General features: G+C 41.1%; 1 protein-coding gene across 1 annotated transcript in view; it reads left to right on the top strand.

Moving 5' to 3' along the window:
• ldlrad3 (low density lipoprotein receptor class A domain containing 3) overlaps positions 1 to 22,611 on the top strand; it is a 76,523-nt gene that overhangs the window by 34,083 nt on the left and 19,829 nt on the right. Inside the window, exons 3-4 of the mRNA XM_032523717.1 lie at positions 4,990 to 5,115; positions 7,261 to 7,395. Coding sequence (XP_032379608.1) covers positions 4,990 to 5,115; positions 7,261 to 7,395 — 261 coding nt within the window. The remainder of the gene's footprint in view (positions 1 to 4,989; positions 5,116 to 7,260; positions 7,396 to 22,611) is intronic.

Raw genomic sequence — 22,611 nt, 5'->3', positions numbered from 1 at the left:
TGCAATAAGATTTGCTGCATTTCACCTAGTACTGTAGAGGCCAGTAGCAACTCTGACTCGTGGCCGCTCTAATCAATCACTGGGAGTCACACAGGATAGATCAGAGCCAATCAGAGGTCCACACAAGCAGGCTGATGTTTTGTAAATTAGTTTAAAAAGTCTTAATACTTCATAACAATTAGGGATATAACCAAATGTTAGTTTTCATTATTCAATGCACTGTTTATTGATCCTGTTAGCTCTTTACAACCTTTGGACACAAAATTAATTCATCTCATTTGCTTACTGGAATATTGTCACATTATTGCTTTCTGCGGTCATAACACAGCCAAAGCCTGGGGCGACATGAATGGTGCTTTTTTTTTCTGTGTACTGAAATCACAAAACGGCCATGAGATATTGAGTTCTAAAGAACCGCTAAATGCTTATCAACAACAAAGTTGTTCTCGACAGCAGGGGGCTGAACTAGCTAAATACAACTGGTCAGGATTTAGATAGTGAGGCTCACATCTCTGCCAATTCCTCAGTCCAACCATGTGTAGGTAAGGGGTTGCTAAGATTAGGAGTGTGTGTTTGTGTGATAAGAACAGTGACCAATGCACTGACTCAAACACAAAGAGCCAGACACTGCTTACAGATAGGTTTTTGTTCTTCTGTTGTCTTCTTTTACACTGCGCTTCATTATTTTTTTTCTCTGTTTGGGCGTAGACATTTAGGAGGATTGTAGCAGTTTGGGGGACTAAGACTGGAGCATGTCTCGGTTGGTGTGAGTGGGTTTAGCCCAGCTCAGATAAACAAAAACTAAGCACTAACAGCCTGAATAGTTAGAAAAAAAATAGTTAGAAAAGCAGAGGAAGGTTTAATGGGACTGAGTCTGTTGCATCCCATGTGCTTAATGGCTGACTGATAAATGAGCTGCTGTAATCAATACCAAGGAACAGGGATGAAATATTGATTAGGGTCAGCCTCTTACTTTGATATGGCTTCCTGCTATATCTTTTTTTCCTAATCCAGTTCGCTCTTTTAGATTGGTGTTTTCCTTGTCCGATCAATAGTCACAAATTATGCAAAATGATTCCTTTGAAAACTTCAAAGGACTAAGAACCGTAGCCTTATCATTTTACAATAGAATGTTGGCCGATACCAGTTCAAACAATGCAATTTTAGCAGTATGTAGCTTTCTATGATGACTATTGCAGCAGGTCTATTGTCTGACAGATCACTCCCTGCTTTTTGAAATATTTCTGACTTTGATGGCTTTGCAGAACGCCAATGTCCCGTAAATGCTTGGCCCTTGAGATGAAAGCAGCTCTATAATGTTGCTCTGCGTCTTCCTGCACCCTAAGGTTATCGTATTGTACAACTAGCGCCCAGGGCTTACTGAATGATCATTTTGATCCCCAAGCCTTCTAGACTGAAACTTCCCTGTGCCCTTCTTGCTTACACCCTGACTCCATTACCTATTGATTTCCTCCCCTAAGAAATGCTTAACACGGTCACAGAAACCTTTGAAGTCCTCTGCTGTCTCCACTCTTTCCCGTCCTCTATTCTCTTCCACTCACTCTCCTTGCTCTGCTTTCTTTCTTGTTAGTCCCTTCCTCCAGTCTTTCTCCTCGCTCTGTCAAGCATGCATGCCCATCACGACCAAGCCTACCTGTGCCGAACAAGTTGTTCTGTTCTCTGGGGAACTGAGGAGAGGGAGAAAAGGGGAGACGTGTAGAGAAGGGCATTGAGGTGCATATTTGGGGAAGAGCAAAGCACACTATCTGTAACAGGAGTTCTGCTGTCAGATTCAGCAGAGTGAATGCACACGATAGTATTCGGTGTTCACTTTATTTCAGATTATCAAACGATTTCTTCCTAAACCCATATGCCACGGTGCTAGACGCCCTGTCCTAGATTTGAACTTTGTTTTACCTTTTGGAAGAAACGTTTTTTCTTTTTCAAATTCATAAAAATAAAACAAATGAGAGGGGGAGGGGGCATGTTTATATGTCTGTTTTTGCGCCTTTGTTTGTGTGTCCTCCAGCTGTGCATTTCGGTGGGATCCAACCCTGTTTTTCCGCTAGTGATAGTCCAGGAATGGAGCTTGACTGCTAACCTCATTCATTTTCATTCTTGCTGCTCAGCTGAACATTGCAACTAAGTTTGGAAGCCACCCAACACCCCTGCCCGTTTCTCGCAAACACCTTCTACAAAGGCTCAGAGAAGAGAAAGAAAAGTTGGCACGTTACCAATGCAGTGCAAACATGGAAAGCAGAGCGATGACAGAAGGGATGAAGACCGGATAAAATGGATGCTTATATGTTGCAGAGTCGGAGGTGCTGAATATATCAGCATTACCTGAATTTGAAATCCCAGACCTGGGATAAAACAAGACGCCTTCACAGGATCATCAAAGGAAGCATAATATTAAGTTTGTGTTTTTACCATTTCTTCCACCGTCAACTTGCTCCTCCTCCTAATTTTTCCTCTCCTTGCTCTGAAAACTCCGCTATAACTCAGGCTATGAAGAACCATGCGTCCCCAAAATATAGCAGAGCACATCCGCTCTCTCCTTCCAACCAGTGCTGTCTCTCCCGCCCACGACTCTGCCTTCACGAGCTTGCCCTTCATGTGACATTTGAGCTAATTTGGAACACAAACACAGGGTCAGATGAATCCTGCCAGCAGTAGAAGTGGTAATGAGGATTGGGACGAGGGAGGGAGCGAATGAGGAATCTCAGAGCAATAACAGAGCTGTCCTAATAAGCCAAGCCTGCCAAACAAATGAAAAAAAGGATCCATGTCCATGCAGAGAAGAAGAAAGTTGTTTTCCAAAAGGAAACTTTACATTTCTCCACAAGACCAAAAACATGCTACCTTTAGATCTTACAATAAGTACACAACAAAATAATCAAGAAATACAAGCAACATCTAAGACATGTAAAATAAATAGAAAGAGAGAGTATTATTATTATCATTATTATTATTATGATATTGCATTTGTTTGTGGCCGAATGAATTTCAATTTATGCCTCCACAGCAGCATGTTTAAAAAAAAAAAAGAAGAATATTCTCCCTGGAGTCTACTGAATGTGATACGCTATGCAAAATAAGCTTTTGGGTGGTTTGTGCTTCTGCTGTCCAGGTAAACAAAGGCTTCACAGACTATAGACACAGAGAGCGGGCGCTATCCCAGCTTCCTCTCCGTGTTCAGCGGCTTGCATTTCATGCTGGAGACGGGCGCTCCATCCCTTGTGGTTGTTATGCCTAGCCCCCCCCCCCTTTGCTAAATATAATCGCAGCAGCTTGAAAGAGCTCATACATCAGCCTACCACAATATCTAGTAGAGGGAAAAATGTGCGCCCCTGGCATTTGAGACGGCACAATGCCAACCTACGCGCAGGACAAGTCTACGCTCTGTGTTCAGTGGAGGGAAAAAAAAAACAGAAAGACTGTTTGGTGGCTTGCTTCAAGATGCCTAGTATGCCCACTCATTTTCTTCCGCCCTGTGTGTTTGAGTGTGTGGGTTGTTCCATTCTTTTTTTGTTCTGTACTGTTTAAAATGTCTATAATGTTGTTCCCTCACTGGCATCAACTTCTAGTCTTTTTTAACTAGTATCATAATAACGGCTTAGCTGTAATCAGTAGCTTTAGGGAAGTAGAGAAGGTCGGAGATAGGTCTGTTGTTATAAACTGTAAATATTGATCGCTGTAGCGTAATGTCTTTTGTTGTTTCCATCAGGGTTTAAAATTCTATCTTCAAAGGTGAACGAGCTAAAGTGAGGTCTTTTATTTTCTGATGTCTTTGCCTTCATCTACCTGCAATCTTGTTTTTCTCCTTCTGCCAGGGAAGATCAATGTGTTTTAGTTAAAACTAGGTGCTAGTGCTAAACGGGGGATGCCAGGCATTGATGTTCGGCGGGCTCGTCACTCAGTCTCATTCAGGCCTGTCCTGGGAGATAAGACCCGTGGCCTGCTTAGGCTGATCAATGGGAGAATCCATACAAATGCTCTCCCACACCATTTCCTCTCTTTGTCTTTGTCATTAACTTGTTTTCTTCTCCTATCAGTACTTTGTGCTCAGCATCTTACCCTTTACTTGCTATGCTTCAGAGAACATGAAGATAAGCATTACAGAAAAAAATGAGCTGAGTAATTAACTGGTCTCTTTAAAAAAAAAGCAACTGTTTGAACCTTGTACGATGGTTAAAGCGCCCATATTATGCTCATTTTCAGTTTCATAATTGTATCTTGAGGTTGTACCGGAATAGATTTACATGGTTTCATTTTCAAAAAGCACCATATTTTTGTTGTAGGCTACTGCACATTGCTGCAGATCCTCTCTGTTTCAGCTACAGAGTGAGACGTCACATTTGAGAGTACTTCTAAATGAGGGCACACTTGTAAAATACCTGCAGAACAGGGACATGTGAGTAGTTCATTTGTAGATTATGGTGAACTAGTATGTGTTATAGCAGTGTTTTGCCATTGAGAACGAGCTAGCATGATAGCGCTAGCATGTGCTGCGGTTAGCCACCTTGTCTCGGCTAGTTACGTAGAAACCCATGGAGATTTTGAACAGCTCACCCGGTGACTGAAGGTAGAGGACATTCAGAAACCTGTATCTAACTCAAAACAGCATGGATAGTTTTTTTTCAAGTTTGTATGCGTGTGGAAACACCAGACATACACAATAACACCCCAAATCCCAGAAAGAGTGTTTTTTTTTCATAATATTGGCACTGTAATAGTTAAATGGTTTAACGTTTAATTTGAGAACATACATTTGTGTGTTGTATTGCTATCATAAAAACATAAAGCAAACTCAGCAGCCTCGCTGGTGGGCGCCCCCCCTTATTGTGTGCATCTCGGCCAAGGTTACTTCTCATAAAACACAATGTAGTGCATTAAGAATTGATGCATCATCTCCATATCACACATAGACTTATCCATTGTTTTCTTCTTTCCAACATTTCCCCCCAACCCTTCATTTTTTTTTTATAGCTAAGGTCAAGTCAAAGTGCGCCCCTTCCTTCTTCGCCTGCGCTAATGGTGTCCACTGCATCATCGGACGCTTCCGATGTAACGGCTTCAGCGACTGTCCTGACGGGAGTGACGAGGAGAACTGCAGTGAGTCTCACACGACAACCAATTATTGTAATAGCAATGTGTCTCATGCCATGTCCACCAAAAGTCCCAGTCTGTTTGTCTGTGTTGTTGTACTACCTCTCACTCATACAGTTTACAGTGCAGCTACTGTACTGGTCATATAGCCAGTGGGTGGGTTGAGTACTGAACATGTGCTTCACTCAAGTACAATTATTCCTGTAAAATCCGAGCAATGTATTAAAGGTCAGTCTAGCAGTTTTCTCACCATGTACTATTCCTACTACTACTACTATGACTGTATAGTGTAGTCTGTGGCTCTGGAGGAGCATTTTTGAATGAATGGTAGTGCAATACTACACCACTCCTTTTAAGCTTGAAATGTGCCTCATCATTGAATAAAAAAAAGCTTTTAATGGGCCAGTGCAAAAAATTGTAACAACACTTGGTGATGCTTTTATTCATTTAATTTAGGAGCAGCAAAGGTAGTTGGACAAAGAAAGACATCCAATTAAGATAACAATCGCCACACTTCATTCTCCTATCAAAGTGTTCCATTGCATAGTTCAACGTTAAGGTTGTTTTTTATTACTCGCCCGGGCATGCAAAAAAACAATTTTTTTTAGTGGTTATCAAATAAGGTTGCCTCAGTGTTCACTTTAAGATAAAGAACCGGCAAGGCACTGTAAGGATGGGCTGTTGGTAGCCCTGGTAGCTGCCATGCATGTGAGATGCTGCTTGCTTTTATAAAGGGACTCCAGCATTTGTTTTCTGAATGAAGACATTCCTTTGAAAAATGATCCCCTTTCATCTGCCCTGGACTCAAATTTATGGAAAATTTTGCGAAACGTTGTAAAGCAATAGAGAACGATAATTTACAATACAAAAATGATACAAACTTTTTTTAAAGACAACCGAGTTGTTATATTTATGTGGCGTTTTACGTGCCCCGGGCCATCGAGCAACCCTTATTGTTGCATTGTGTTATGCTGTTATAAAAAAGCAAACTATCATCCCAGCCTCCATCTTGTCTCTTGGTTGAACCATTCATTTTTAAAAGCAAAGATCTTTGAGTTTTTTTCAGAGGCAAAGAACACACATTATCACGTAACTGTTGCCTTTTTTGGATTTGATTATTCGTTTGTTTCAGAAATTATCACGACAAAAAGAAAAATTCAACCTCTCTGCTTTTGCTGTATCCGTGTGAAACAGGTATTCTGTATATCCCCTCCTTTCAAAGGAAAATGAAAGAGAATGTCATTCTATAAATAATCCAGTGTCTGAGCTGTTGCTGTCCCCTCCACTCACTATCAAATGCTGCATTTAGAGCAGATAATAATAGTGGTGACAAGGTATGAATGGTGAATGTAGCACATTCTATTCCCTTTTCAAAACGGTTTGAGTCATCTTTATTTATTTGAATCGCTTGTAAGTCCTGGGCCTAGCTTTGCCTTTTAGTCAGTTTATTACACATGTTGTATTGATATAAAGGACAAGAGGAAGGCCAGGATCCAGGTGTAGTCTGTATTATCAGGCATATAGTTTGTCCTAACATGACCCCATCCCTGTTTTCCCAGTGGGGCGCGTGCATCAAGCCGATCACTCCCCATTGTCGGAGGCAGTGTTCCTCGCCTGCAGGGCACCACGCTCACAAATCTAATCTAGCTATTTGAATGGAGCTTTGCTGCACGCTCCCAGCCCATAATGCGTCACCACTGTGCAATTGTCTGGATCTTCTCACAAGATAATTCTGCCTCATTTTGCAGAAGTTAAAGACAAAACCAAAACACGTGCTAAAAGGAAGTGCTAGTTCTGGATTTAAAATGTCTTTTAACAAAAAAAATGTTGTAAGTATGATATTTATCAGACTTCCCAGATCAAATGCTTTATTGCTGTAGCTTACACTGTTTTTATTGTTTCATTTATTCTCCTAAAAGCCCCATGACCATGTTTTTCCCTTAAATGTAATCAAATCAAAGTGTTGTAGATGTGGGGATCAAGCACACAAAATAATGTCTAACAAGTTGCACCACTACAGAATATCCATTTAACTTTATGCTCTGAAGTTTGTTTCTCGGTGTCACTTACACAGTTGAAGTTTGAAACCTCTCACTGTAACCCTGTTTGAACCAATACTTGACCCTTGACCTTTGCCCTTACCAACCACAGCAGGCAACCCATTGGTGTGCTCGGAGGCTCGCTTCAAGTGTCGAAATGGCCACTGTGTAGACCGAAGCTTCTTATGTAACGGCCAGGACAACTGTCAGGACAACAGCGATGAGGAGCTCTGCCTCACTACAGCAGGTAAGTTGGTCACGTGTTCAGAAAAGAAGCTATTCAGTATCTGTAACATATCTAATCAGGAACTGAGAGTTGGATACGGGAGCAGGCTGAGCAAGATTTGAAAAATCTAAGAAGACATGCACTGATGTGAACATTCCTCACTATGTGTGTTTAACACACAAAAACACACCATGGCATCCTTAGCGTAATGTGAAATTTAAATCTATTGACGACGTTGCATTTAACTCTAACATAAATAGAAGTAGTATCATCCCTGAGAGCAGGTCTGGTGTCTTCTGCTATAGAGTATACTGGCAGGTACCACTTACACATGGCATGTCATTCTTATTCCACTGGCAGCTTCACGTCTCAAAGGCAGCTACTGTCACTATGGCACACCAGTCGCCTTCTGTCAACACTTCAGGTGTACTTCCACTGGCAAGCTGACATTTTTTTCTGCCAGCATTCCAACCCTGATGAGCATATTGCCCCAGGCAGCCAAATGTGGACCATTGTCACTGTTTTCTTTTCTGTTCAAAAAAAGATCCTGTGTATTCCTAACCTTCTGTCTAGGTACTGCTGTCACATTGATGTATTCTACAGTAAATAAAAAAATGTCTGTCAAAAAAAGAAAAGAAAAAAACAGGTTAAGTGCAGAGTACAAGATAATAAGTCAGTGTCTATAACACACAGACAGTAATGTTATTACCAATTCAGTCAGCAGAAACTTGATTGAACAAAATGTCTGATTAACAGGAAAGGAGTTCTGTGACAGTTGCACATTAAACTTTAAAATATATACGTTCTACACCATTCATTCGTTCAACACCATTTATTCTCAGAAATAAAATATAACTGTTCATTTCTTTCCTTGCCTATGAAAAATGGCTCTGATCTGACAAATTGACAAACTACTGTTTTGCTCATTATAATTTAGGCTATATCACGAATCTAAATTTGATAAGCTAGCATTTATCAGTCTTTTTGTGTTTGTTTACCTATGTGTTTGAAAGAAGGGAACAAACAAAAGAAAGAAAGAAAAAAGAAAGAAAGAAAGAAGAGTCCATCCATCATGTCAAGCCCGTCCTTCTCAGACTGAATCCAGAGCCACACAGTGCTGAATAGAGCTGTATAGTGATGCAGAAATATTGATTGATATTTGAGTCCAGTGCACTCCATTTCCTTGTTGACAAGTGAACAATGCCAACTCCAGTGCTGGCAGAATGTAGCTAGCTGTGTGTTGTGATGGGACCTGAGGCATAGGATCGCACAATGCAGTCTACAACTACTGAATTCTGTATGAACGGTGTTTGCAAAAAAACATTTGCATTAAAAAACATTTGATGAATTTTAGAAATGTTTGCATATGTCATAGACGGTATACAACTAAAAAAGCAAGGCAGACATTGCAATCGGTAATAAATACCTGGCAGAAAATAATATGTTTATGCACCTCAGTAGAAGCTGAGTGAAGATCTAAGGAGTGCTTTATGATGCATAATATTGCCAGAGTACAATTATTATACTCCTTACCCTACAAAAAGAGAGTGTTCCGCCTTGCAGCGATTTTATTAAAAGGCCTGCTGCGGTTGACTGAAAGGCTTCTCAGACTGCTACCATCTCTGAAATGTTTTCAGGTGTCTGATGATAGAGTACCATGTACTATCTTACAGAGTGGTGTATAAACGTTTTCAATTCAGCTTCCAGAGAAATGCACCAGTGCCAGAGTGTGTTACTATTGTATTACCAAATACTTCCTGTCAGCACTGATTCTTTAGTATTTATTTGTATGTACGGAGCGCAAATGACCCAAATGTTTTCCCGCTTATTTTGTTGCTGAAAGCTTGTGTTGCGCTGCGCGGGGTTGAGAAGTTGTAAGCTCCGTGTTGTTGTGACCTTCAGAACACATCAAGGAAGAGCAGCTCAGTTGTTGTTGTTTTTTTATGCTCAGCCTCTGCGCTTCAGAGGGACCGAAGACATAACTCTCTGCATTTCTTTCCTGTATGAACTCACACACAGACACACACATACACACCTTGCATTCTGCTCTGACTTTGCCTCTCCATATAATAAGCGCAGCCCTGCAGGTGACAGATAAGGCATTCAATATTCGCTCTAAGCCACCTGAGCACAGCATCTCCTTCCTCACTTTCTCCCCTGTACCTCGTCCTCTGTTTAACTCCTCTTTTTCTTTACCCATAATTACTTGCTCCAGTGTCTCCATATTTGGTTCCTTGATTTGAATAGTCTAGTGAGAGATCATCGTGGCATAATATAGAGTAGCGCTTGGTTATCCTGCCTCAGAGGTGTCAGATAATTAGATCTACAGAAGCTTAGCTTTTTTTTTATGCCTCCAGGTTTTATATTTCCCATCAGAGTGATTTTAAACAATTTGGCACAGGTAGACACAAACAGCAGCACAGAGCCGTTCTTACTGTTTATCGTTTTATTTGATGGGTAATTGATTTTTGAAATAGCGGAGAGGTGGAAAAGTGGCAAACAGTGCAATGTAACAACCCACAATCTTCTATAAATGCACTGGTGCAATCATCGCACAGTCAGATAGAAGGAGTGGGATGGGGAGTCTGTAACGGATAACATAGATAAAGAAATGGAAAGCGCACCACATAAACATAATATAGCGAAGCAGAAATGGACTGGTGAGGAGCAATGAATAGCAATGGGCAGGAAGATGGAAGGAAGCAAAGAGAGATTTGGTAGAGAAAGGCGGGGATTCGGATAGAACTGAGCAAGGGGCAGCGATAAGCCGGGAAAGATGAGAGCAGTATCCATCTCAAGTCGAGCCCTGGGGCCGAGCAGTGTAACTCTGGAAACAGAAATGACATGAAAGCTAGTTTAGCAAAGTTAAGCTTTTCATTGCTCTACTCGGTCTGCCGGGCTGCTCCTAGCAAGGGATAGAGAGCGCAATGATGGAGCGCATGTTTGCCCCTGCAACGAATTGTTGTTAGAACACCGCCGTAGGGTGCACAGGACTTGGCCAGATGCTGGGGGAGCCCTCGCTGCGAACAAGAGAGCCACTCTGCACATCTAAGGAAGCGTCCAGTGTCACAGTGCATCTGCACCGCACTGTCAAGTTTAAAGACTAGCTACAAAAGTGATGAGCACAGAAGTTGTTGAAAGTGGCTGAGAATCCCCTTAGAGTCTTTTAAGAAAGGCAATTGATTTAAAATGCACACATCAGCGTCTCTCGTTATGCATTCATTAACACAAATTGACAAAATAGTATCAGATGGCGTAGTGACTGAGGGAGAGTGTGATGGTGATTCATATTCACATCTCCTACTACCTCAAAGACGCTTCATCTTGGCCTTTTGTCTTAACTAAAGTTGTTCTGAGAGAGAAAAAGTTAACCGAGGGAGAAGTGTAAGGGATGTGAAGGTAGGAACAGACGGCCAGAGGATGGTTTAAGGGCATCAAAAGCTCCCAGTGGCTTTGTGTGTTTTGGAAGATAAGGTATGCTTTGTGTAGTCACAAGCATCAAATGCATTTTTTTGGGGGGGGTGTGTGTGTGTGTGTGTGTGTGTGTGTGTGTGTGTGTGTGTGTGTGTGTGTGTGTGTGTGATTGTGTGCATATGTTTCAATGTGTATTTGTTCTCTTAGTGAGCAGCACACACATGTCTGCATTTTTTTATGTTCCGGTAACTACGTGACGCTGTGACAACAAAGCTCTGCAATCCTGCATCAGGTTTCATGATGTACTGTAGCTTTCCTAAATCACATGAGGACGATTTATGCTTTCACTGCTGCGTCTCTTTTTTTATTTTAATATCATCCATATGCCATGATTAGAGAAATTAAAGGCAATACATCCTTTAACTCGTGAAGACTTCCCACCTGTGACTCACAAAATACATCAATTAGGCTTCTTCTAACAAGAAGGCATCATCAATTGTGCAAACCACAATGGTTTAGAAATATTGACATTCAGGACATCTTGGGATGCATTTATGGCATCACGGTGGCTAAGCGGTTAGCGCTTCTGCCTCACAGCAAGAAGGTTCTCGATTCAAATCCAGGTTGTTCCGGGCCTTTCTGTGTGGAGTTTCTATGTTCTCCCTGTGGGTGCTCCGGTTTCCTCTCACCATAAAGACACGCATGCTAGGTAGGACTACAGTTGAAAAATAGCTGATTGGCTAACACTGGTGCATTTACAGAAATGTTGATTAATGTGCAATGTTCTAATCAAATAAGTTTACATTGTTTGCTGGATAAACCCATTTACATATGATTTAAATTACAATACATCGTAAACAAAATTTATAGTCTGTCTGCTTGAAAGTATCTTGTATTACTCTTACAATGAGAGAATCACACCCAAGGGTCGGCCTTTTGTTTACACATGCCTCGATGAGTACTTTATGGGATGCAGATTTCTTATCTATGTAGACAAGCAGTAAGTGTAAGAATGCCAATGCAAACTATCCTGCATGATCCAGGAAGTATAACTGCCACAACACATTTTGTTGAATTATGGTTTTTCCAGAGACCCCCTCAGAGTAATCATTGGCCTACAAGTCCTCAGAGAACTGTCAGCCGGAGTGAGATGTTGTGCAGCAAGCAACAATATACCATTAGTCTGCTACACAAGTATACTGTCAAAACATTGGCAGTCGACATCACCCTTGACCCTGATTGGTTTGATGAAAATTAAGCCATGCACTGAACACGGTCCAAAATCTGCAAAATGAAGTGTCAGCAAGATTTCTTTGGGGAACATGACTGTGTTTAATTACACTTGGCAGTTTCTTTTGTACATTCTGATAAGCCTGTCATTGAAGATCGCTCTTTTCACAGTGATTGTCAAGGTTTTTTTTGGCTTATTGAAACAATGTCTAAAACATTAATGTAAGCTTAAGTTTGGCCAACATTGCCACATAGCCACAAACCCTCTCTATTTCCACCAAATAAATAGTTTTAACCTGGTGGTTTGTGTGTGGAGCGCTGCTCTGCATGAAGTCAAATCCCTCATTTTAAACTCCAGGGATGCTCCCTTCCCACAGAGAGTAATCTGCAGCTTTCTATTTGTTATATCCTCCTAAGGCTTTGTAAGAACTACTCCATAGATCCACCAGCACTGCATCTGCTGTTTTGCATAAGCACTATGTATTCAACAACCTGTCTTCACAGCCCTGCCATTTACAGGGCCAATAAACACCAGTAATTCAGATGGACCAGTATATACAGTGACATCCAGCAGTAACTCCGGCCTCACCATTGGCTTCTCCAGTAAATTACACATTAATATATAGTGTCAGTCTGTTATAGAAAGAATAAGGAATGTCAGAGTGATTAAACTCCCTCAGTATGTATTCACTTTTGGAACCTTTTTAGCGTGCTAATAGTTTCTCACACGGCCACGTCCTCCCCCATTGATTGCTGCCAGACTTTGGGGCCGAATAATACGTGTGCTGTAGATTAAAATGACAAGTTAATCCATGTGCAATTTTTTGTGGTAGAGACGCGTGCGACGCTGAGATGTTGGTCTGTTTATTCCCTTCGTCAGTAGCACTCAGAGTGCTGGCACAGAGAGAAAGGTGTGGGAGGGAGCGTGAAATGGCGTAGGGGAATATAATGGCAGTAGACTGAGGTGTGGGAGTGGAATGTAATAGTGCCAGTTTATCAGAGCCAACGCACACTTGACAAGCACAAATAGGGGAGGTTGCAACTGTCGCCGCCCATGGAGTCGAACTCCGTGTCAGTTTCTGGTTTTGGCTTTTGTTAGACTGAAGCATGTTCACAAAGCAGCGTTGAGGGGCTCTCGGCTGCTGGTCCACAGGAGATGAAGGCCAAGCAGCTGGCAAGACGCTGTTATCTGCTGCTGGCAACGTTGACCTGAGCAGGCGCATTTAAATTTTAGATCAAGTTGTTTTCCAGTATAGTAAGAGTGCATTTTAAATTGGGAGGTCTAGCAGTAGCATTTAGCATCTTTACAGCACTGTTATTGTCCATTGGTTCTCATGTGAAAATGGATTACATAGATAATGTCCATCCTCCCATCTGTTGTGCGTGTTTTCTGGGCTTTATCTGAGAATACACCCTCACTTGTTTCATCTTTAATTTATTGTCATCCCTCCCCTACCTCCCTCCCTCCCTCCCTCCCTCCCATTCACCAAGGCTAAGTGGCAGTCTTTTCAGAGCTCCTGTTGTTTAAGGACCCCGTTGCCCTTAGCTATGGCCAAACAGAGGGGGGTGGGGGGGTGTCCAGAGTCTGCATGAATCATGCTGCCCTTGAATCAGGACCAGTCAGCCGTTGCTGTTCAGGCTCCGGTAAATTAACAACCTTTCCCTCCTAAACCTAGCCTCGTCCTCCAGTCACCATGGTGATGGTGGTCAAGTGACGACCTGCGCCCACAGACTTGTGGAGGAATTTCATTCCGAACAATAGCTCTACTGTTGCTATTGGGTAGAGTTGTACTGAGTGTGTGTTGGGGGGGGGGCTTGTTTGTGTGTGTTCATGTATGTCAGTGCATCTGGTGTTGTTCTTTTACATCACTTTTTGTTGCCATTCTTCCTACACTATTATTATTATTACTGTACTACGTCTAAATATGCAAATTAGGCATTATCTTGCTAAATATGCACTCATTTGCATACATTTCCAGAACACAAATCTGAACATTAGCTAAAGCAAGATTTAAAATTCTTGTTTCATTTTGTTGACATATTACAGTCAAAGGTTTTTACAGAATGTTATCAACATCCATAAAAAAAACAAATTTTTGCCACGTTTGTAGGTATGAAATGTTGCATAAATCAGGCTATAAATGATATCTGAACAAATCCCTCTCTAAAACCCTTCAATATATAGATAGGAATGAAACTGGAACGTTTGGTGTGTGTTAGTGCTACTGAAGTGGAGAGTTCTGGCTCAAAGAAATAGAAAAACTCTTTTTGAGAAAACAGCCTTTAAAGATATGGATTATAATAAATATGTATATATATGTATATATATATATACATACATATATGTATCTATATATGTATATATATATATATACATATATATATATATATATATATACACATTTTGCAAGACATTACAGTTGAATAGTGTAAAAACGTATAACTAACAGATATCAACATGAAACTTCCCCAGTTGATAACTTACATTAAGACTTTCATTTTTGTATTACAACTTTTAAATATGCAATGAAGGCATTCTCTAATGCTAACTATTTTTACAGGTGCAAATAGACAGAGTGTGGTCAAATAAACCTCTTAATGTGTATTTTTGGATGTTTGTTTTTTACCCATAGTCTGAAAGAAGACATGCTATGTAAGGTGAATAGCCCAAAAACTCAAAATTGAAAAGTGATGGTTATGCCTGCAGTGTTTCCCCTTAATAGCCATGTGGATGAGTCCAAGGAAAGTACAGGTTTGCCATTACATAATAATATAGCACAAGTGTCAATCTCTGTTTTAGCTGCCTTTTAGTCCGTGAAGGCCATGCACCAGCCAAAAACATTGAATTATGATGAATGATCTGATTTTGAACCTGAAAAAAAACTAGCACTTTCAAACCCTTAAAAAGGACAAAAACAAGCTCATTAGCTCACTGATTTTTGCTTTCTACAAGCGTCACATTTTCATTAGAGTGTGTTAAGCCTGGCCTCAACTTCAACGTTTCCCTGCTCCATCGACACTTGGCTTGAGAGACGGGCCCCTCTCTGGCCCCTTAGTACACACTCACTGGTTGGCTGACAGCAGAAAGGAGGTGAGATCACCATGAAAGTGTGTGGTGCTCGAATGGGGCTCCTTCTCTCTAAGCCTTTTCTCTCAATCTCTGCATCTAAATCATTTCAGTCAATTGCCGTATCTCCACTCTTTTCACAGTACACTGGTTATTTTACAAAATTGCACCTGCCTAGTCTACATTGTGCCAGTTATAATGAGGCTTACAAGGCCATGATCTTTCTTGAACAATATCACATTAAAGGAAGACTAAGAGGTGTTGAGACTGCTCCACCAATACTAGGTATTGACTGCGCATTAGTCACCCTCTGTAAGTGAAAAGTATGTTGACAACTTCTATGCAAAGGTTTAGACATTTTAATGAAGTCAGTAAAATAATTAAAAAGGAAAATGTAATCAGTTCTTGTTTTTGGTTTCCCTTAGAAATGTTTCCGTTAGTTTGCACACCATATATATATATATATATATATATATATATATATATATATATATATATATATATATGCATATAAAGTTAGCCTACTATAGAGGAAAAATGCTGTTTTGCATTTTTTTTAATTGCATTAAGTTATTATAAAACCAGAGCAACGAGGTGCACCAACTATGATTGCATTCTATTGGATAGCTTTGATGAATGTTGGGGACATTTAGTTACAGTACTTTTAAGAGATTTTTATGTGCCCAAAGCTCAATTTAATTTCCCCCACTCAATTTCTTTGACCACATTATCTTTTCTTTATATCCAATGCATCCATAAGTAGCAGAGTCCCTTAATAGCCTTTAAACTCTAGTCTGCGTCACAGTTTTGCAGAAAGACTGGTGCATTCCTGTAAAGCAAATAACAGAAGTTGAAATACAGATATAAAATGATAGTAATCAACACTTACTTCAGGTGCACCTATGAAAAAATGGCACCCTAAATGCCACACCTTTACACTCCCACTGATTGGCTGTCACATCGCAAGGGGTTTGAATCACAGAACAAGTCTTCTCGTAGCGTTGCTTTACCTTTCATGCATGAATTCTCCATTATTACTAGACAGTAACTAATTAATTGTTAAATGTTACTAAGAGCCACCGTTATCCCCACATGCATCTACTAAAGTGACAATGAAGTAACCAGATGATGCATTAGGTGTCAGTCAGCTTTCATTATAATGGGCCGGGTTATTTTCTGCAAATGGGTTTTCTGCCAATACAGTTAGTGTGCATTCACCCATGATATGGTTGAGCTGAGGTTGTTGATAGACAGGCAAGGTGTGTGTGTGTGTGTTTGTGTGTGTGTGTGTGTGTTTGTGTTTGTGTGTGTGTGTGTGGTGTGTGTGTGTGTGTGTGTGTGTGTGTGTGTGTGTGTGTGTGTGTGTGTATGTGTGTGTGTGTGTACGTGCGTGTGTGAGCCGTGAGCATCCATATATATGTTTGGTGTGCATGTATCCATCAGGGAAATGCGAAAAGAAGGAAGGCTTAAGTGGAACAGAGGAAAAAGAAAAGTGCCCTGGAGAGAGGTAAGAGGGATTGCATGTCAGAGGGTGTGAGAGGTAGAAAATGTGACAGGGTAGTGAGGTTTTGGGGGTGAGGGGATGAGGAAATAGAACATGGGATGAAAAAAAGAGCAAAATGTGAGTGTGAGGATGACGGACCGGAAGAAGGAAGGAAAGCACAAGGGAGAGAGTGATAGAAAGCGAGAGGGAAGCTGATGGAGATGAGGGATTAGGGAGAGTGGCAAAGCCATTGAGGAAAAAAAAGATGAAACCCTTTGGATTCATTGTGTAGACAGACAGGGAATCAAGGGGGAGGACAAAGAACATGGAGATGGAAACGGTAGCTGGGGAAGGGGTCATGGTTGCTGGTAGAGAGAGAAAAACCACTAAAGAGAGGAACTGAGTGGAGAAAAAGATTAGAAGGTAAGCAGGAAATGCGCCATCTACAGAGATGGGAATAAGGAGGCAGAAAACCTGAGAGACATGTGAAGGAAGCAAAGCTAGGAGCAGAATAGAACAGAGAGGAGCGCTGTATGGGGAAATAACAGTGAGTGATCACGATGAGTGGATTGATGTCGAGCCAGAGTGGTGAGGTGAGGATGAAACAAAGCAGGGTAGATAAAAGAAGAGATAGAGAGTCAGGGTGAAAACAGCAAACAAAATGGAGAAAAGGACTGAGTGATGACAGGAGAGTGGAGGGAGGAGAGAAAAAACTACAGGGTATGAGATTTTGAACAAGGTCATACTTGAAGCGCGGAGACTGAAGATGGGGCTCAGATTAGTCACTACATGCAACAGTGCATGTACAGTGCGGTGCTTCGTGGTAATTACTGGATTCCGCATCCTCTTTCTCAATTGCTGCCTTGTCTCTTTTTCTCCTATTTCTCTCTTTCCTCCGTCTTTCTGACATATTTACCATTAACCTCCCATCTACGTTTTTTCTCAGTTTTGGCATTTGGCTTTCATTGTCACCCTTTTCTCACCACTTCTTACCGTTTCACCTCCTTATGCCCCACTGTATTGTCTCCTCTCACCACGGGCTTTCTCCTCCTGCCTCTTTTCTCTTGCTCTAGCTTCCTCTGGCAGGCTGCAGTCACTTTGTTCAGATGGGCAAGGCTTAAACCTAATGCCTGAGATGATAATACCACTCTGTTCCCGCCGTTTTTTTTTTTTTTTTTTTTCTCATTTTCCTATCCCTTCTAATACCCTCCTCATTATTTTTTTTCTCTCTCTCTGTGTGAATGCCATGCCTCACCCGTTCTTCCTCTTTATTCTCATTGTTTGATACTGTCATATGGACACCCACATGCTAGAGGCATTTTAAAACCATGCTGGGCATAGAGAGAGCTGGGGGACAGGGAGACAAACGGCAAAGATGTGTTCACATCTGTGCTATACCTGTTGACATTACGGTTGCGACAGAGATGGAAAGAGAAAATAATACAGTTTTGACAGAGTTTTACATTGAACAGTGATTTTTTGTTGTTGATTAATATAACAGTAATAAACAACATCAACTTCTATAAAAGTGATATTGACCGTCAGTATATAGTCCATCAATGTACACCTGTCCCCTTTTCTTGTATTCTATTTTTCACCAGTCTAATATACATCAGAGCAGACAGTAAGTGTGTGTTATTGACATTATTATGGTGTGACTGATCTTCTAAAAATAGGTTATTGCATGAAGCTGAACATACATGTGCCATGTGAGGCAATGGTGAACAGTGATTACTTATCGTTGATCAGTGTGCCATGGCAGTTATAGTTTGGTCTGCGGTTTTAATAAAATCTGCCTTACTGCTTCCATTTCTTATCTGAAAAATACATTGCAAGCTTTTCCGAGTCTTAGATAAGCTCAGATCCCCAATGCATGTAGTTTTGATATACATGTTCTGCCTTGTTTGAAGCACTGTATCCTGGGTTGTAATTACAGAAAGAGAGCTGTGAAATGTTCTGCGTAACATTTCAGACATGATTAATGGATGAATTCTTGAACAACTACACACTCTGATCACTTACTACATTTTATTGGCTGAGTTTGCAATTTGATACCCAATTGATTAATGATATTGACGTTCCTTGGCTGATGTACAAATTAACTTTGGCCTTTCTACCAACCTTTGGCAGGCTACATTTTATCTAACTGTTTGGATGTTTTTGTTCTAATTTGCAGTGGAGCAGAGCCATCGGCAACATCACAATCTGAGTCAGTTGACTAGTGTGTACTGACACTTTTTGGCCTGTAATAGCTTTTAAAATATAAATGTAGTAAGATATTGATGTGTTTTTGTTTGTGTGCATGTGTTGGAGAATGGGTGTGTAATGGGACGTGGATGGCACTTCAGGTGTTACTTGCTCTGGGCGCCTGGCTAGCTCAGTTGGTAGCGGGTGCCCATATATAGAGGTTTACTCCTCGATGCAGCGGCCCGGGTTAGACTCCAACCTGCAGCCCTTTGCTGGATGTCATTCCCCCTCTCTTTCCCCTTTCATTTCTTAAGTTTTCCTGTCAATAAAGGCCTAAAAATTGTGTTACTTGCTCCAATTGACGTTATTGGGAATTTTAAATGTGCTTTTGAGCAATTGAAGTGCCAGACTTTTGTCAGTTGTTTGTCTGTCAGTAGATTGTGTAACAGTGCTGCAGTAGTGCATTGTTAAAACCATTTTATACAATATAAATACTACTGAGTGAAAAGAACCTACCGAACAAGTGACAAGCCCTGCAAGGGAATACCAAAATAGAGTGAAATGACTGCCCTCTGTGAGAAATTCTTACAAAGCTGTCATCCAGATGTGTGGGTCCCAAAACCAGCCTCATTGCAAACAAGAATCTCAGATGTGATTAAATGAAAGTTTAACCCCAACGTCAGTTCTGTTTTTTCTTAAACTGCAGGATTATTGCATTTGAGAAAATCTTTTAAATGTTTAAAACCACACACATTGTAGCTCCATAGTTCCAGCACTCTTTCATCAGGGTTATTGTTTGACTCTTATTGCCTGTAAAAGCACCTCACACAGGCTATAATGTACATTTATTTACTTTTTAATTGTGAAACACTCCTTTATGTGCCTTTGCTTTGCATGCGCTGAGCTATAGTTATTTCCTTGTGGACCACACACAATAGATGTGGATGTTTAGACCAACTGAGTGTGTTCCTGAGGGACGGCTTTCAAGTGAGGTTTTAAAGTAGCTTTCCTTGTTTCTCAAAGCAACATACTGCTGCTCTGCCAGTCTACTGAGAGACCTTTTAGCTTTGTATTCAAAGACATATCATCAAATACGTATATCATCAAAAGTCAAAGTTCAGCTTTTCTTTGATTCGTTTTTCTTTTTCTTTTATTAAGTTTAATGTTCTCTATGGCTTCTAAGAAAAAGGCTCTAAATATATGTTGGTTATTCAACCTTTAGGAAGTAGCATTCATGTAACATCAAAGTTAATCCCAGTCAGACAATAAAGACCTGTTTCTATTTTTATCCATCCAGCATTTATTTTTAAAAAGCGCTATAGCCATATTTGGTTCTCTGTTTTATACATATGATGTTGTAGAGAATGTGTTTCTGGTTTTATCTTTAAAATGATCCTACATGTCATAGCCTACTCAAAGGAAAAGGAGGAGCGAATTACTGGTGGAAAAAAATGCATGATGTTGGTGAGACAGCTCCAGTAAAATTGGGAATGGCAAAGAACAAGGGTTGAAAAAACACTTTAAGTGGCGATGGCTTTCCAACGTATCAAACTGACGCCTGTAAGCACACATCTAAAATGATCAATATAATCATTTTGCTGTTTGTAAAAATCAGAACTACCTAAGTGTAAAGTACACTTACCGCAAAAACGCATTGCTACATTGCATAGTTTAAGCATAGAAACAGTATTCTCGGCTATAGTAGTTCTCCTGATTGTTTGTGCGGAAGTTGCACCTCAACACAGAAACCCTGGAAAGTATGCTACATGCTCACCCTCCCTAACACAGTATCAGATGACACCCCCGGGGTACTGATGATGCTTAGCTGGAAGGTGCATTCTAAATTAGACCAGCATTGAGTTGACACACTTGCACTGGATGCCATAGCTTGACACAGCTCTGTCTCATCTGTGGTTGTGCGGGGTGGAGATTGTGTTTCTGTGTTACAGAATATGTACATGCATGCCTGCGCCTGGTGCTAATGGATGGTATCATGAAGAAACGTGCATATTTTCAAAAGCATTAATTACAAAGACAAAGCAAACGTGTGTGTGTGAGTGAATGGACGAGAATCAGTTGCGTTGGAAATGATGCAGCGTAAGTGTACGTTAGCATACACTGCGGCTGCCCGGTATTGATTTAGAGGAACCCATTACTGTGGCTGTCTAACCCAATAAAAGAGGCTCCTGCTGAGAATCAGGCATAGAAAAGATCAACAGGAATAGAGAAACTGAAATGTTTGATATAAGCCGGGGAAACAAAGGCATCTTGGAGGGAGAAAGCAAAAAAAACATTCATTGAGCTTTTAGTGATCAAAAGTAAGAAAGAATGCTGTCGATAAAGATGGATAAAAAACTAAAGTGGGGAAACAGGTGTGCAAGGGAAGGAATGAGCAAATGCCATTGAGCATGTAAGCTGTATAGCAAGGATATAGGAAGAAAAAAAATCTTGCTTTCACACTGACTCCATTCTGCCAATTTGCCACCGACACTTGTGCAAATAGCACATACATTATAGTACATGCATAATTAATTTTAGAAGCATTGATCCTAATTTGATGGGTTGTGGTCTTTCCCCTTTAGCGACAGGGGTTTCATTGTCTTTTTGTTAATGAAGCTTTGGGGAAGAGGTGCAAAAGAACCTACAGAGATGGTGACACACATAGCTCACCTTCTTGTGAGGCAAACCAAGATTCCCGCTGGGCTTTTTTTCCCTACCCCGTCCTCATTTCTGTCAGTGCAGCTTCTCATTGTTCGTTGGGACCACACAGCATGCATGGTCAGCGTTCTTTGCTGGCTGGCTCCTCCTCATATGTTAAAGGTCACCATTTCAAACACTTATCTTAGAGAACGCTCCGAGTCCAGCCTTATCTCTGGCCTCCAGGTACCAGCCTCTCCATAGCCACTGATCTCCAATCTTTCCATGCTGCCTCAACCCACACTGCCACATTCTGAGCAAATATGTACAAAGTGCACAACTGACCATCATGCTCCACTTCTTATCACTCAGACAGAGGCCATTGATTGCACTCTAGCTGAACACATAGATATAAGCAGGAGCCATAGACCTTCAGCAAGGGGCTGTGTGGTTCTGTTGTTCGACTTTGATAAAAGACGCAGGGGCTCCTCACACTTTAGCCATCCTGACCAGGCCTATTGTTGAAGTAGAGGGATTAGATGGTGGAATGGGCATCAGGGGTCTTGCTCTGTTTCTTAACCAGGAGAAGAACAGGGAGGAACTGAAGCCATGGGAAAACTGGTATTGTATGTGGGCACTAATATTCTGTGTGTGTGTGTGTGTGTGTGTGTGTGGTGTGTGTGTGTGTGTGTGTGTGTGTGTGTGTGTGTGTGTGTGTGTGTGCATGTGTGTGGGTGCGTGTGTTTGCAGGGTTTATCCCACTTGATCTGAAGCCAGATCCTGGTCTGACTTCCCTGCGCCCCTCTCCTCACTATGCTCAGACTTATCATGGCATGGCCTGCCGGGATAAAGTGGGCCTGAGGGGTGGGGGGAGCTGCTGTTCACTGTACCTTTAAAAGATAAGCCTTGAGTAGGCTAGCCTTCAGCCTTGAACCGCATTTACTGGCCCGCAAATTTCATACTCAATCAGTTGGAAAATAAATGTAGCTACAAAATATCAGCATTTATTCTACAACTGTCTATTTTAGACTTTGTAATTAAGAAAGAGGTCTCTACACGTCTTAATTATTTCCTGTCTGTGTGACTATGATCTCTGCTCTGAGAACGGGTTAGGTTGAAAAATGCTTTCAACTGGAACTTCACTCACTGAAACAAAGTCTCCTGTTGCCACCACCTCTCAGCAGATAATGTTACTTAGACAAATGTATTGCTTATGCGC

Source organism: Etheostoma spectabile, chromosome 8 (genome assembly GCF_008692095.1).
Source record: "Etheostoma spectabile isolate EspeVRDwgs_2016 chromosome 8, UIUC_Espe_1.0, whole genome shotgun sequence".
Taxonomy (NCBI): domain Eukaryota; kingdom Metazoa; phylum Chordata; class Actinopteri; order Perciformes; family Percidae; genus Etheostoma; species Etheostoma spectabile.
This window is presented reverse-complemented; position numbering and strand designations above follow the sequence as displayed.